Here is a 14,362-nt window from a genome sequence, read left to right as displayed (position 1 = left end):
TTACTTATTTTAAAATATTACTTACTGATTGCCATGCAAGGGATTCCATAATTCGATGTTCACAGCGTTCTAGATGTTTTATCATCTCTCTTGTCAAGCTTGGTTCTGCTTTAATAAAGCTTTCAATCACCTTGTAGAAGTCAAAGGCTTTTAAATCAAGTACATTGAGAATCCATGGAAAAGACAAATCCGTTTCAGTACTGGTGCCATCACTTTGTGAAGCATTCCCTGAAGTAAAAAAGCCCAGAACTAGTTATTCAATATTAAAGTGATACGATCTCTTGTCAATTTTTCCCTCTGTATTTATTAATTTACGGCTGCTTGTCAGTTTCAGATACTTAAATTTAATGTGCATATGTAATTACTAATTTAATGAATTTTATATAGCTATTACTACTAATAAACAATAGCAATGGTATCTTGCACTTCTATAGCTTCGACTTACTGCCATATGTAGCCATGACAACCTCAACAGCACAGGCCAGAAGAGATGTGTGGAAGATATTATTGTTCAGAAGTTTGCTGAAAAAGAAAAAAAAAAATGCAGGCCTTAATACTAGTCTTAGCACACCAATAATGGTTTTCTATTATGAGTTAGGAACATATACCTAAAATTGTGAACTGACAGGCGCTCTTCCTCCTGAAATAGATGAACAAACACAAGGTTAAGAAATACTGCTCAAAAAGGAGCAAAGTATTAAGAGTAATGCATCCTCATTAAACTTACCGACTTTAACATGGATTCCATTACTCTGTAGTATAGCCTTACACCAAGCTTATATCTCTAAAAATGAAGAAAGTCAAGAACATTACAGAAAGTTATTGCAAGGCATAATATAAAATTGTCTCTGAAATCTGACACAACAAAGCCAAAATACACTTCCATCCTTTGGAAAGAACGTGCATGCTGGGACCACTTAAAGAAAATCTGATTTGTCCCAGCGAAGTTGGCCAGTGGTGCTAGGGTGGTCGCCAAGGATTACTGGGGATCGTGACTGACTGAAGTTGTAAGAAGATGTTTAAGTCAAAGTGCAGAGGTCAATTTTGAGTTGCCAAGATGAGAAAGCAGAGCGGACAGCTGGAAGATATTGAGCTAAGTTGGGTGAATTTGCTATGCAAGTCACTGTAGGGAAATACAAGTGGCCTGATGACTGGATGGGAAATAGGCCACCAGGTCCATTTAAAGGTTCACTAATCCTATTCATGAGGCCAGATTAATGGGTGACTATATAAGTACAGTTTCAACTATGTTAAAATACTTCATGGTAATTTTCCTATGCTTCATTAAAATAACGTTATTTTAAAATATTTTTAAGCGTATGCATTTTTTCTTTCTAGACCTTCCTATGTATGCTGAATTGTTTGTCAGATAGCATCTTAGAGCCTTGCCAGAGTTACATGCCCAGTTTCCCAGGTTGAGAAAATATTACTTTATCACTCCCAATCTCCACAGTAAAACACAGGTAAGTACATTTTGTCTCACATTAGCTAATGTTGATAGCATTCAAATGAATAATATGAAATCAAAATATTAGTTGCCTGTGAGCCAATTTCAGCACATCCCTGTCCAACTGCTTCAGCAAATTTCTCTTTGAAGATGTTCCCAAGATTTTCTACTCTTGCCAGGATACTTTCTTTAGGGTTCACTGTACAGTTCTGAAACATATTAGAAAAAAAGGATATTTTGTTTAACTAGGTATATCAAAACATGTTTTTACAAGTTAACCAAGAATATTTTTCCGCTTCAGCTTTGTAGCACACCATTATATTAATTAGGTCATCAGTATGGTTACGGAAGAAGTTAGTCACCTTGCCCAGCAATGGTGGTTCTTCAAGATGTGTATCCCTATATGTGCTCCAGTGTAGGTGTGCTTGTGTCCCTGTGCTGCTAATTGGAGAACTTTGGTAGCAGTGTCTGTTAGGCCTGCACATGTGCTCTCTCTCCTCATGCCCTGCCACAAGGCTAGCCAGTGGGTGTGGGCTAACCCCCCTCAGTTCCTTCTCTACCACAGAGTCACTGACAAAAACTGAAGTTGAGGGGAGGAGGGTGGGTTGTGGAGCACCTATAGGGACACACATTTCGAAGAACCATTGTTACTGCAGAAGGTAACTACTACTTCTTTGAGTAGTGTCCCTATGCGTGCTCCACTATAGGTGACTCCCAAGCAGTATACATTCCACATCCTCCCTCTGGAGGGCTGGGACTTCAGAGTCGGGTCAGTTACAGATGACAGCATTGTGGAGCTGAAGATGGCATCCCCAGCAATCGCATAATGTTCTGCGAAAGTGTGGACTGACACCCATTTCGCTGCTCTACAGATCTCTGAGATAGGGACATTCTTGAAGAAGGCAATGGATGAGGAGATTGACCTTGTGGAGGGGTCATACTGTGAACTTTGTAACTTTGTCTGATACCATTTCGAGACCCACATGGAAAGTCCTTTTGGCTGATATTGCCAAACCCTTGGATCATTCTGCAATGGAGGGGAAAAGTCTGGGGAACTTCCTGAAGGCCTTCGTCCTGTCCATGTAGAAGACTAGGGCTCTTCAGAGATCTAGGGTATGTAATATAGCCTCTCTGTTGTCTCGGTGAGACTTGGGATAGAAGGTTGGAAGGTTCATGTGAAACGGGGAGGTTACCTTGGGAACGAATTTTGGATGTTGTCCGAGGATAACTTTGTCCCAAAGAATACTGAATATGGGGAATGTACAATCAGAGCCACTATTTCCCCTATTCTACTGGCCGAAGTAATCATTATCAGGAAGGCCATTTTCATCAAGAGGTAAGTAAGCGAACAGTTGGTCTGGGTTCAAAGGGAGGCCTAGTCAGTCCTTTCAGTACCACGTTTAAGTCCCATGTGGGAGTAGGAGGCCGAGCTTGTGGGAAGAGGTTTACAATACCCTAGAGGAAACTTTTGCTGGTCAGGTGTGACAGCACTGAGTACCCCTCCACTGGATGATGGAAGGCTGTTATTGCCACTTGGTGGACTCTAGAAGGGTTTATGGACAGCCACGATCTTTTCAGTGCCAGGGCATAGTCGAGAATGTGTGGAAGTATAAGGCTGAGGCCTTTTTCTGCAGCCATATTAGGAGACAGCAGCCATGAGCTCAGAAGCAGAAAGTCACATCCTCACAGGGCTCCTTAAAGAGGAGGGCTTGTGTGTGTGTGTGGGGGGGGGGGCGGGGAACCCTCCAGGGGAGTTCGGGGGGGGAGGGGGGAACCTGGTCTGGGGAGCAGCCCCAGGACACGACTGGCCCCTAGGCAGGCTAGCCCCTGGGGCCTATAAAGGCTCGCTGGGATTTGCCCCTCAATGAACCGATGTTACGGGGGGGGGGGGGGGGGGGGCAAAGTGCGCGTGCAAAGTGGAAGCTTCGCCTAGGGCGCAAAATATCCTTGCACCGACCCTGCATCCTCACATTCCATCTAAATTACATTAAAACAATGTAATATCAGACTGTTAAGAAGGCGATCCTATCCTAATAATACGCATCATCACCAGATAAAGAAACAGATCTTAAGATAATTAAAGAAAATTTTGTTTGATGGCATTCTGTCTGGCAAGAAATCACTTAACCAGTTGTGATTGTGAAATCCCTACTTAATATTGTTTTGTCTTTATGGTCCCCACTTCTCTATTGTTCATCTAGATGGTCTCTGTCTGTTACATAACTAATTTTGCTAGGTGTAAATCAAGGAAGGGGGTGGGGTATGATTGGTTAAAGAATTGTTTTACAATGTATTAGGATTGGTTAAAAAATTGTTTATTAATATTTCAGTAAAATTATTGGTTAAGGTACAGCTAAGCAAGGCTCAAGTTTCACTATAAACTGCGTTCCAAAAGGAAGTTCTTTGGAACCAACTCCAGGACACAGCCCCAAGATCAGAGCTGCCAGACGTCAACACCTTGCCAATCATAACCGTGCAGAAGGTGGAATCCCCAGATGACTTGATCCTGACTGGCCATTAGGGAAAAGTTCATCTGATTGATTGGGAGTGGTGAGCGTTGTATGCTTAGTGTGTACATTCTGTTTTGGTGATTGTTAATAAATAGAGGTTAAGTAAGATATTACTGGTCAGGCTCTTTCACTGGTGAAAGAGCCTGTAAACCTGCAAAGGATCAAGCCCTAAGTCCACAGGGAAAGGGTGTTTGCACTGATTCCACAGAGGAATAGAGCCTGGAGCCCACGGAGGGGTAGAGTTAGGTGCCTTTCGCCCGGAGCCCTACGAACTGGGAAAGATTAGGGGTGCCTAAATCAACCGGGTTACGCCTTGAGCCCTAGGAACTAGGTAGAGGTGGAAGTCTGGAACCCTAGGAACTAGGTAGAGGTGGGATGTCCAAGAGTGTACTGGCAACAAATTTAGGGTAAAGTTGGGTGCCTTAGAGTGTGTGTAACAAAGAATTTTGTGTGGGTAACAGAAGAACGGAGATTTGTTGGGACATGCACCAAATCCGAAATCTGGACCATTTTTGCAGGTAAGTATGTCATATCAAGAATTTTCTGTTGTGTAATAATATTTCTTGCATCACGGTTGAACAGGAGCTCTCTAGGGATTGGAAGGAGCCATGCCTTGAGGTGAAGAAGCCAGGATGGGATGTGAGAGATTAGGCTCTGAGGAGGCAATCATCCAGGCAAGGGTAAATCATGATCCCTTGCGAGCATAAGTGGGTGGCCACTACTGAGAGAACCTTGGAAAATGCTCTCAGCACTGAAGACGACATGAAGGGGAGTAACCTGTACTGGTCGTGATCTTGTCCCAGGATGAATCTGAGAAATCATCTGTGAGTTGGTAAGATTGAGATGTGAAAATACACGCCCTAGTGGTCGAGGGCCGAAAACCAGTCTCCCTGTTCCAACGCCAGAATGATCATTGCTAAAGTGACCATCTTGAATTTCTGAGCTCTGACAAACTTTGAGAGCTCTGAAGTCTAATATGGGTCTCCAGCCCCCCTATTTCTTGAGTATTAGGAAATACCGAGAGTAGAACCCTTTGCCTCATAGATGCTGAGGTACTGGTTCTACGGCTCTTAACTGGAAACTCTCATGAGAAGGATCCCTGAAGAGGGACATGGAAGGGTGTTGTGGAGGAGGTAAGGGGTAAAATGGATAGAGTACTGAGGCGAATGATCTCTAGGACCCATTGATCCAATGTTATGTGCCCCAGGTACTGCACAACGCTGCCAGACGGTGGCAAAATAGGTGGATTAGCAATGGTTGGATGTATCAGTTGTAGGGTGTGGTCTATTGGCACCTCAACCAACGTGACAAAATTGATGTTTGGATGTGGAAGGCTAGGACAAGAAAGATTGCTGGCCAGATGTTTACATCTAGAGAATTTAGTTTTTTTCCTCGGTGGCTCTTAGTATCGTTGAGCTGTGTATTGGGAAGTGCATGGCTTATGCTGGGGCCGTGGACTAAATTTTCTCTTTTGTCCCAGCGTGTAGATGGCCAGCAAAGGAAGAGTGCTTGAGAATCCGTCAGAGGGTGAAGTGAGGCATCAGTTTTCTCCACGAAGAGCTTAGTGCCCTCAAAGGGAAGATCTTCCATGGTTACCTGCACCTCCTTTTGGAAACCCAAGAGGCACATTTCATCACTACCACCATGGAAATGGATCTGGCTGCAGTACTGGCTGCATCAAGGGCAGATTGTAGCGATGTCTTTGCTACTAGTTTCCCTTCTTGGATGATGGCCTTAAATTGTTTGAGATGCGACTTGGGCAGCTGCTCAATAAAATTGTTCAGTTTCAAGTAACTCCCATACTCGTATTTCACCATAAGCACTTGGTAACTGGCAATTCAAAACTGATCCGTGGCCGAGGAGTATGCCTTCCTTCCAAATAGGTCCAGACGCTTCCAGTCCCTATCATAGAGCATGGACTTCATGTGGTGTTGATGGCCATGAGAACTGACAGCATCCACCACAATGGAGTTAGGTGGAGGTCTGAAGAAGAGGAACTCTGTTTCACTCGCCAGGACACAGTACTTTTTGTCTGCTCACTTGCAAATCAGTGCAACCGATGCTGGGGTCTGCCATATGGTTCTTGCAAGATCGAGAAGGGCTTCATTGATAGGGAGGGCCACTTTTGAGGCGAAAGATGACTGCAGCATGTCCAGGAACTTATGGTGCATGTCCTTGACTTCTTCCAGAGGTATCTGGAGAAAGTCAACCAACCACTCTCCTTGTGAAGTCCTGGAACAGGCAAAAATCATCCACCAGGGATGGTTAGGGAGGCATGACAGCCTCGTCTGGGGAAGAGAAGGAGGATATGGTTTTTGGGGTCACCTCCTCCTCGACATCACCCTCACACTCCTCCAAGACTTCTTCTGGGAGCTATAAAGCCCTGGATGCTGTGGTTGAGGAAGTGTGTCTTGGGGGCTCATGGGTGGGACTAGAAGCCCGAGAGTCCTGGAGATGGTAGGCAGCCCAGGGGCCCCAGTATGGCCGCTGGGTGGCATGGAGCCTGCGGTGGTGTCCATAGATGGCCATACAAGAATGGCAGCGGTGGGGCCATCTAAGGTTATGGCTGGGGCCCTGCTGATATCAGGCACTGTTGGGTGCTTGGGTGGAATACTGAGATATTTCTTCCTCCAGTTCACTATCTGAGTCTGCACTGGAGAGTGGGGGAGGGGACGTGGCAAGGCAGAAGGGAAGACTCCCGTGCTAGGCAGGGACTCAGTGCAGAGGTCCCAGTGCCCAGGAGAGGAGACTCTTGTACGCACTGGCCATTCAGGTACCAGATGAGGCATCTGTACTGATAGGACATCATGTACCAGTGTGCCATGGAATGTTTGCTCCTCCTCTTCTTCTTACGTGCCGTTGACTTGGTGTCTGTGCCCAATGGGTCTGTGGGTACGTCCATAGTACCTGCCGCTGTAGTCTTCCTTGGGCAGTGGGTACCGGGCTTGGTCTGTCTCAGTGCCGATGCTACTCAGGATATTGATCATGCCGGGGATTGTTTGTGGCTAGCTCTCAGCTCTCTGTGGGGACTTCCTGCGCTCTTTTTCAACTTATGAGAGGGGTCGGTGGCAGATTTCTTCACCCAATGACCCTTGGATGTTGAGGTCTGTGGGGAAGACTTACATCTACATGGAGAGTCTTGACGCAGGTCTGGAGATTGTCTGAGAGCTGCCTCCATAAATATGATTTTCTGCCCTCGCTCTCTGTCCTTACGAGACTGAGGTCTAAGCTGCTGACAGAGAGTGCACTTCTGAGGAATGTATCCTTTCCTGAGGCAACGAATGTACTGTGAGTGCACGTTTGCAACAAGGATAGCCTAGTTGCAGGAAAGGCACTTCTTGAATCCCAGAGTATCAGGCATACCCCGTTGTGGGGGATGGGCCCCCAATGGAAAGGGCAGGAAGAAAAAACTATTGGCGGGGGGGACAGGATGTCAAAAATAAAAGACACTAGACTAACTACTACTAAAAACTAGGCTCTAGGCTACAAAGAAAGCACGAGGTAATAGTCGCTAACAGAATGCTAATAGCTCCATCTCTAGCCAGGGGTGGTTGAGAAGGAACTGAGTGGGGTTAGCCCACACATGCTGACTAGCCTCATGACAAGGCACAAGGAGAGAGAGCGCATGTGCAGGCATAACGGACATTGCTACTGAAGTTCTCTGATCAGCAGTGCAGGGATGCAAGCACGCCTACAGTGGAGAACCCATAGGGTCACTACACAAAGAAGTAGTTCTGAGTCTTTAAGAGAGATTAGGAGGCGGTCATATTTTTATGCTCAGCAATATCCATTAGCTACAGCCTGATTCAGCAAAAAGCATCTGTGATAGGGCATCTGCCCCACACTGGCGGGACAACTGACTGCAGTGACCGCTGGGGAACTGGCTGTACTAGGAGCTAAACTCCCCCGGAACGGGTGGTGGGGAACATGGATAGTAACACAGCCGGAGAGCCGAGCCATGAAGAGGATGCTGCGGTTCCTGATGCTGTGAAAGAGGTTGCAGGTGGATTGCCAAGAAGGAGTGACGGTGTGCAGACCACGGACAGGGGCATCAGCCTCTTCCCAATTCCCAGAACAATAAGGAGGAGGTGCATGTCTGGAGGTGAGTGTGCTCTGTGACAGCCTCTTAAGCACATACTTAATTCTATACATTGGAACTACTCACACAAAGTCAATGGGACTACTTAAGTGCTTTAAGATAGGTACATGCTTAACAGCTTGTCCACAAGGGGAATTCAAGACAAAATTAGTGCAAAGTAGCTAGGGTATGAATTTAAAGCACAAGAGCCATTCTGCAGTAACTCCTCATGTGGACACTTATTCCACAATAAGCTTGCCTTTGTGTGCTTTAGCTTAATCTACTTTCTAACCTAAATTGCACAAAGGCCCTCTTACTGCAGAATAAGTGTCCCCACATGGGGAGTTAGTGAACAGTAGGTATTGACCATTAGCTATTCCTGGCTTCCCCTTCCCTCCCATGTACGCAAACCCTAAATAACTTTCTGAATCAGGACCTAACGGTCTCCTGTTCATAATACAGCCTCTAGCAATACATTTGGTTTTTCCCCCTAAACAAATTAATCTTAGTAGAGTTGAAGGACCATAAGATTTCCAGCAAAATATCAACAATTTGTTAAGTGCTTGTAAAATTCACATACAGACAAGTGCCCTTTCAAAGAGCAGTACTAATGCATGTTTAAACGGTCATGAGTCCTTAAGAGGTGTACTAAAGATCTTATATTCATAACTTATGGTAGGTACAAGTGCTGTTGCATTCCTGTGTCCTTGTTGGTTTTACAATGCACTGAACATCAGGATATTTGAAACATAAATCTTGAACTGATCCTCCATCAAAAACTACAAAGATCAGAGCTGACATTCTTGATATTTCTAAGGTAAAAATTAAGCAGAAAAGAAATTTCTTTCACATCTTTATAAACCATAAAGAAGAAAAAGAGGGCACAATCCCCACTATTTTTAAGAAGTCCTTTCTAGGTCTCCTTTAGTAAAGAACACATGCTATTTACTTGGTTGATAATCCGAAGGATATAATTTTATAGGTACTTCCTCATAAATGCTTACTCTAGTTAAAAAAAAACCTAGTCACTTACATTAAAATATGAGATGAGATTATCTGATGGTTTATCACTTGCTGAATTTAAAATCATCATTAACTGCTGGATAGTATTCATTGCAGCCCTGAAAAAAATGTAATAAGATATATGTTAAATACTTATTTTGTATACCTTCAATATCAGGCAAGAATTTTCTAATTGTTCCCTGATACAGTTTCCTGAAAGGCAAACAGCAAATCTATAAACAGATTAACAAATCAATACATAACTAACTCAATAATAAAACAAACTGGTGGGGAAATTAAATACAGGAACTCCTCACTTAAAGTCATCCCGGTTAATGTTGTTTCGATGTTAAGTTGCTGATCAATTAGGGAACATGCTTGTTTAAAGTTGTGAAACGCTCCCTTCTAATGTCGTTTGGCAACCACCTGTTTTGTCCACTGCTTGCAGGAAGAGCAGCCCTTTGCAGCTAGCTGGTGGGTGGTTGAAACCAGGGTGGATCAGCAGCCCCTCTATCAGCTCCCCACTCCCCTAAGTTCCCTGTGCAGTAGCTGTCCCTCCCCCCACTGCCATGTGCTGCTCCTGCCCTCTGCCTTGGAGCTGCTCCCAGAGACTCCTGCTTGCTGTACGGGGAGAGGGGGGAAAAGAGGGGCTAATGTCAGGGTGTCTCCCCCTCCCCCCTGCTCCTGCACCCCGCTTACCCCATCTTCCATAGAGCAGGGGGGACACACGACCAACGGAGAGAGCTTCTAGGCAGTAGCTGCGGGTCTCGGTCTCAGCAAGCTGATTTAATTAACAAGGCAGTGTACTTAAGCCTGGGGTCAGCTACTTAAAGGGGAAATACACATTTTTTCTCTCACACACAGGGTGTGTGTCTCTGTCTGCCCTCCCTCCTTTCCTGCTGTCTTGTAGAATATTGTGAGAGAACCCTTGAGGGCCCAGTCAATTGCTAGTTCATTTAGCAGTAAGGCATTCCCTGGGAAATATCCCACCCTCTGACTCCTCCACCTCAACCAAGCTTCACAATCATCACCACTGTGTACTGGTATTAAATTGTTTGTTTAAAACTTATACTGTGTAATACAGTCTTTTGTCTGGTGAAAAAAAATTTCCCTGGAACCTAACCCCCTCATTTACATTAATTCTTATGGGGAAATTGGATTCGCTTATCATTTCGCTTAAAGTCGCATTTTTCAGGAACATAACTACAGCATACTACTTTGACTTAAGTTATGAATATTCATCATCATCGCCTGAACCCCATCACATCAACATCAACAAAGTAAAGTAACAACAGAACGGTAACAACCTAAACGTTAATATCTGGCAAACAAGATGTGCAAATAGCACCAAATTATAATGAAAATGGAGGTTCTGTAAATTAAAACATTTTTCTCTTTACTCTTATCTACAAAAGATAGCTGTAGCATTGTCTATAGAGCCAGGAACTAAAATTAATTCTGCACTGTATTGTCGGGCTTGCAGTGTCATAAGAAATTACAGAATTTTGATGCAGATATTTTGGAGGAGAACATTTGTTTCTATATCATGACCACCACCATCACTCCCCTAGGTCTGCCAATAGCCAGTAAAGTGCATTAAATACTGGTCTTTTCATTCTACAGACTCAAAATCAGAAAGTGGCCACATTAAACCTGAAACCACTCCCCCTTCCTGTTTTATTGAGAAGGCCGTATGCATCTGGAAGTCCCACTCCCACCTTCCATCGCTCTAGCTAGACCAGATGAATTTTAAGATAATTCACAAGTTAGGATTTGGAGTATTACATAAAATGGGTCATGAAGAGGAGTGGATTACATTAAATGAAGATATTAAATATTGGGATGCACAACTCTACTGATATTTAAGTTTGTTTTCTTATTAGGCAAAGTGAGCAGAATCCTTTATCACTATTTTGATTAAAAGGTTTAAAATACTATCTGAGTTATTTACAAGTTCACACATTTTCCGCCTTTTCAGAGACTTTAAATAATAAAAATTTCTCCAGAAACTGTCTTATTAGACTGTTTTTACAGACACACAACAGGTGAAAGCAAAAACCACCACCACCTATTTAGGTTCTTACACTCATGCCTACAGGTTTCTTGCCAAAAATGGATTTCAAACCCATATAATGCTGTCCATTGGTTCAAAAAAAAAAAAAAAAAAAAAAAAGCTACCCCATGTAACTATGATGCCTTTTGTCTTTAAAGATTGATAATGTTTAAAAGGCAGTGAAAATACATAGGGTCCCTGCTCCTTCCAGAAAAATGATGAAATTAAAAGCACCTCAAAAGGCTAGTTCTTGTTACACTAAATTAAAACATTTTCCCTCCGGGAAGTCCAGCCCTAATGCGGAAATCAGGACTCCCCTCAGATAGCATGTAGCTGCAGGGATGGTGATGGAACTGCTACTTGTTTTAATGGTTAAAAATGATCCTGTCAGACCAAGGCAGGTGCTTGTTTGTGTGCGTTAATGCCTGACCATCTCACATTTCCAAATTTTTGGGGTGTTATGCACATACATATAGATCTGGGGCACATACCCAACATGAATTAAATCTAAGAGTACTGACATGCAAACCTTCTACATCGTGGCATATTTCAGGAAAATGTCTTTATGTAGCTTGTATTTTCTATTTATGGTTTTACAGGTGATGTATTTAAAAGTTTTGGGTTTTTTCAAATAGAACGAACGTATGATTGATTTAGCAATGTATCCTCAAGCTCTACTAAGCAGCTTGACAAGCGTCAATAGTTTATATTTCCACATCACTATATTCCTGAGAAATGATTAGATTCTGAAGTGAATGTATTGTAACGTTTGTTTTCTCCCCAATTTTTAAATGTAAATATATTAAACATACAGCATCAAATTGTTGCCAGTTCTAACAATCACTGTGGTAGGTGTTATGGCACTGGGTAAAAAAAGATTATGCCGTAAAAAGCACGTTAGAGATCTAAGATAAGCATGCTTGCTCAGAATGGTATAAATAGTCATCTCGGTATGTGCAACCTTCTGATGAATGATAGACTAGTTTAGTCAAATTATAATCCAATCATGTATAGATAATTTGTACAGCTGTTATGCCATATATGCGCTCAAGTAAGGTTAGTAACCAGAACTGAAGCCTGTTCATGACTTAAAATATGCTAAATAAAACTAGCCATATAAAATACCTATTAATAAAGTGGAATATTTGCTTAATAATTTACCCCTATTTATCAAAGCCTTTTTAAACCTGCCAGACAGTCTAAGGTTCTTTAATTGAAAGTCTGTAGTCTCATTGTTTATAAAACAGGAACAGAAAGAGGACTGGATATGCCCAGCCATTACATTTATATAGGTACCAGAGTCGCTAAGAAGTTAGAGCACTAGTCCTAAGCTACAGTTCCCATCTTTTTTTTTTTTTTTTCCATTATTGTTTGTTGAGTGACATAAGTAAATTTGAATAGCTTTGTTTGTATATTTGTTTTAACCAACTAAAAATTACACGAAGAGGAAGCAAATGTAACAACTCCATAAATGTCAGTCTAACAATGAAATTTATTATCTTACTCCTCCACTCTTGATCAGCCCCTTCATGTATATTGGATAAAACACCGAGGGTTTACAACTTATGACAGTGAATTTAGCTAGCTTGCTTAAAGTGAAGTTGTTCATACCCCTTCTCCCTAGTCACAGTCTGTCCCCTCATATCTCATGCTTAAGTTCTTCTGGCTCTTACACAGGCTGAGGCCTCAACTGCTTTTGTCAATACAGATCTGGTAAATGGCCACATCTGGACAGCTTTCAACACTTGCTGAGAAAGCAAGCTTTGGGGGTCCTGGCATGCTGTAAGACTTTACGGCATTGTTCCCTTACGCTTCCCACTTTCAGTCAGAGATCTCTCTTTATGCACCCTATTAAAAATCCTTTTCAATTCCCACTGGTTAGAGTTGTCCCAAATCGATCTCTGATTAGTATATCTCTGGGGTTAAAGAAAATTTTCTGATTAGCTGAGAAAATAGGGATGGGGGCTTTTATTCACAGACAGAATGGACTTATATGAGTGCCTGATTTCTTGGATCATGGCACTCCAGGGATGAACTGCTTTTTCTTCTGCCACTTTAAAAATTTTGATATGAGTTTCTCTAACAGACTTTTTTTTTTTTTTTTTGTTAAAGCAGGGATGGGAAGAGACAATACAGAAGCTGTTCTATGAAAGCACTAGAATGAGACCAGACAACTCAGTGTTATTATGCCCTTAACTACTATTTAAACCCAGATATCACCTAGGTAAAGCTATTTTTCAAAACACTACCCCTAGTATTTAAACCCAGATACCCCCTAGGTAAAGCTATTTTTCAAAACACTACCCAAGGGGTCCGATCCAAAAGCCATTAAAGTTAATAGAAAGACTCCCCCTGACTTTAATGGGCTTTGGCTCAGACACAAACTGTCAAATAGGGAGAATCTATGGTAAGTTTAAAAGTAGACACCAAGTTTTCATAATAAACCTTATGAGCCATCAGTTAGTTGCATACAATCACCTCTGGGTCATAAGTGATCAAAAGTTTACTGCCATCTGCTGGCAGTTTGGTAGTCTATGCAAAATGAGTTGCTGGTCCTAGTCCAGTTCCTAGTGGGCAGGTATCCAGGTCTATATAACTATCAGCTGGCACCTGTTTGGTAGTTTGAGAAGAGAGGCAAAGGACTAAATAGGCATAAAGTCTCAACTTCCCCTTTTGCTCCTAGAATGACTCTTGGCAGGTCAGAGTAGAGGCACACCAGCAAAGCTTTGTGCAAGCTTGGACTGCTACTGCTGCCTATCTTGTATTTGTTTCTGTGGATAAAAGGATTCTAGGCTTCATGGATGTGAATCTTAACCTTTCACAAGCCATGTACTTTGTTTTAAAATGCTGTTGTAATTTGAAAAGTGATGACACAAATGGCATCATGAAGTGTGTCTGTCAACGGCTTCCTTACGAAATATGTGGAGTTTATAAGAGACAGTCTAATTCACAAAACTGCAAACTAGACCTGGGAACTGAAAGTCAAGCTGAGTTCTTTCTGGTTAGAAAATCATAACAAGTAATAAAGATTCTTCAATTCGCTTTTAAGTTGCATTTTATTCCAGATGTGCAAATCTAGAGCTTCCAGCTTCTCTCCCACAACTATATAGGTTCTGCAACAGTAAAGAGTAGCAAGAATTTATTTCTTGTCAGTGCAGTATCTTTACTAGCATGTGAAAATGAAAGTAGTAAATAAGTGTATGATACTTTACATTCTCTCCCCACAGAATACTAAAGAGTCATAAATCTTTACACAGCAGGCATGGAAGAAA

At 42.5% G+C, this 14,362-nt stretch overlaps 1 protein-coding gene across 6 annotated transcripts in view; it reads right to left on the bottom strand.

The window, feature by feature from the left end:
- The window catches only part of RB1 (RB transcriptional corepressor 1), a 161,066-nt gene that overhangs the window by 84,669 nt on the left and 62,035 nt on the right, over positions 1-14,362 (bottom strand). For all 6 annotated transcript variants that reach the window (XM_054014743.1, XM_054014715.1, XM_054014722.1 and 3 more), the window contains exons 12-17: positions 9,069-9,156; positions 1,540-1,656; positions 728-784; positions 609-640; positions 446-522; positions 26-228 (exon numbers count right to left, since the gene is read on the bottom strand). In XM_054014743.1, coding sequence (XP_053870718.1) covers positions 26-228; positions 446-522; positions 609-640; positions 728-784; positions 1,540-1,656; positions 9,069-9,156 — 574 coding nt within the window. The remainder of the gene's footprint in view (positions 1-25; positions 229-445; positions 523-608; positions 641-727; positions 785-1,539; positions 1,657-9,068; positions 9,157-14,362) is intronic.

The sequence above is a fragment of the Malaclemys terrapin genome, chromosome 1, assembly GCF_027887155.1.
Source record: "Malaclemys terrapin pileata isolate rMalTer1 chromosome 1, rMalTer1.hap1, whole genome shotgun sequence".
NCBI classification, from domain to species: domain Eukaryota; kingdom Metazoa; phylum Chordata; order Testudines; family Emydidae; genus Malaclemys; species Malaclemys terrapin.
The sequence above is the reverse complement of the archived record's forward strand: the minus strand, read 5'-3'. Positions and strand labels throughout refer to the sequence as shown.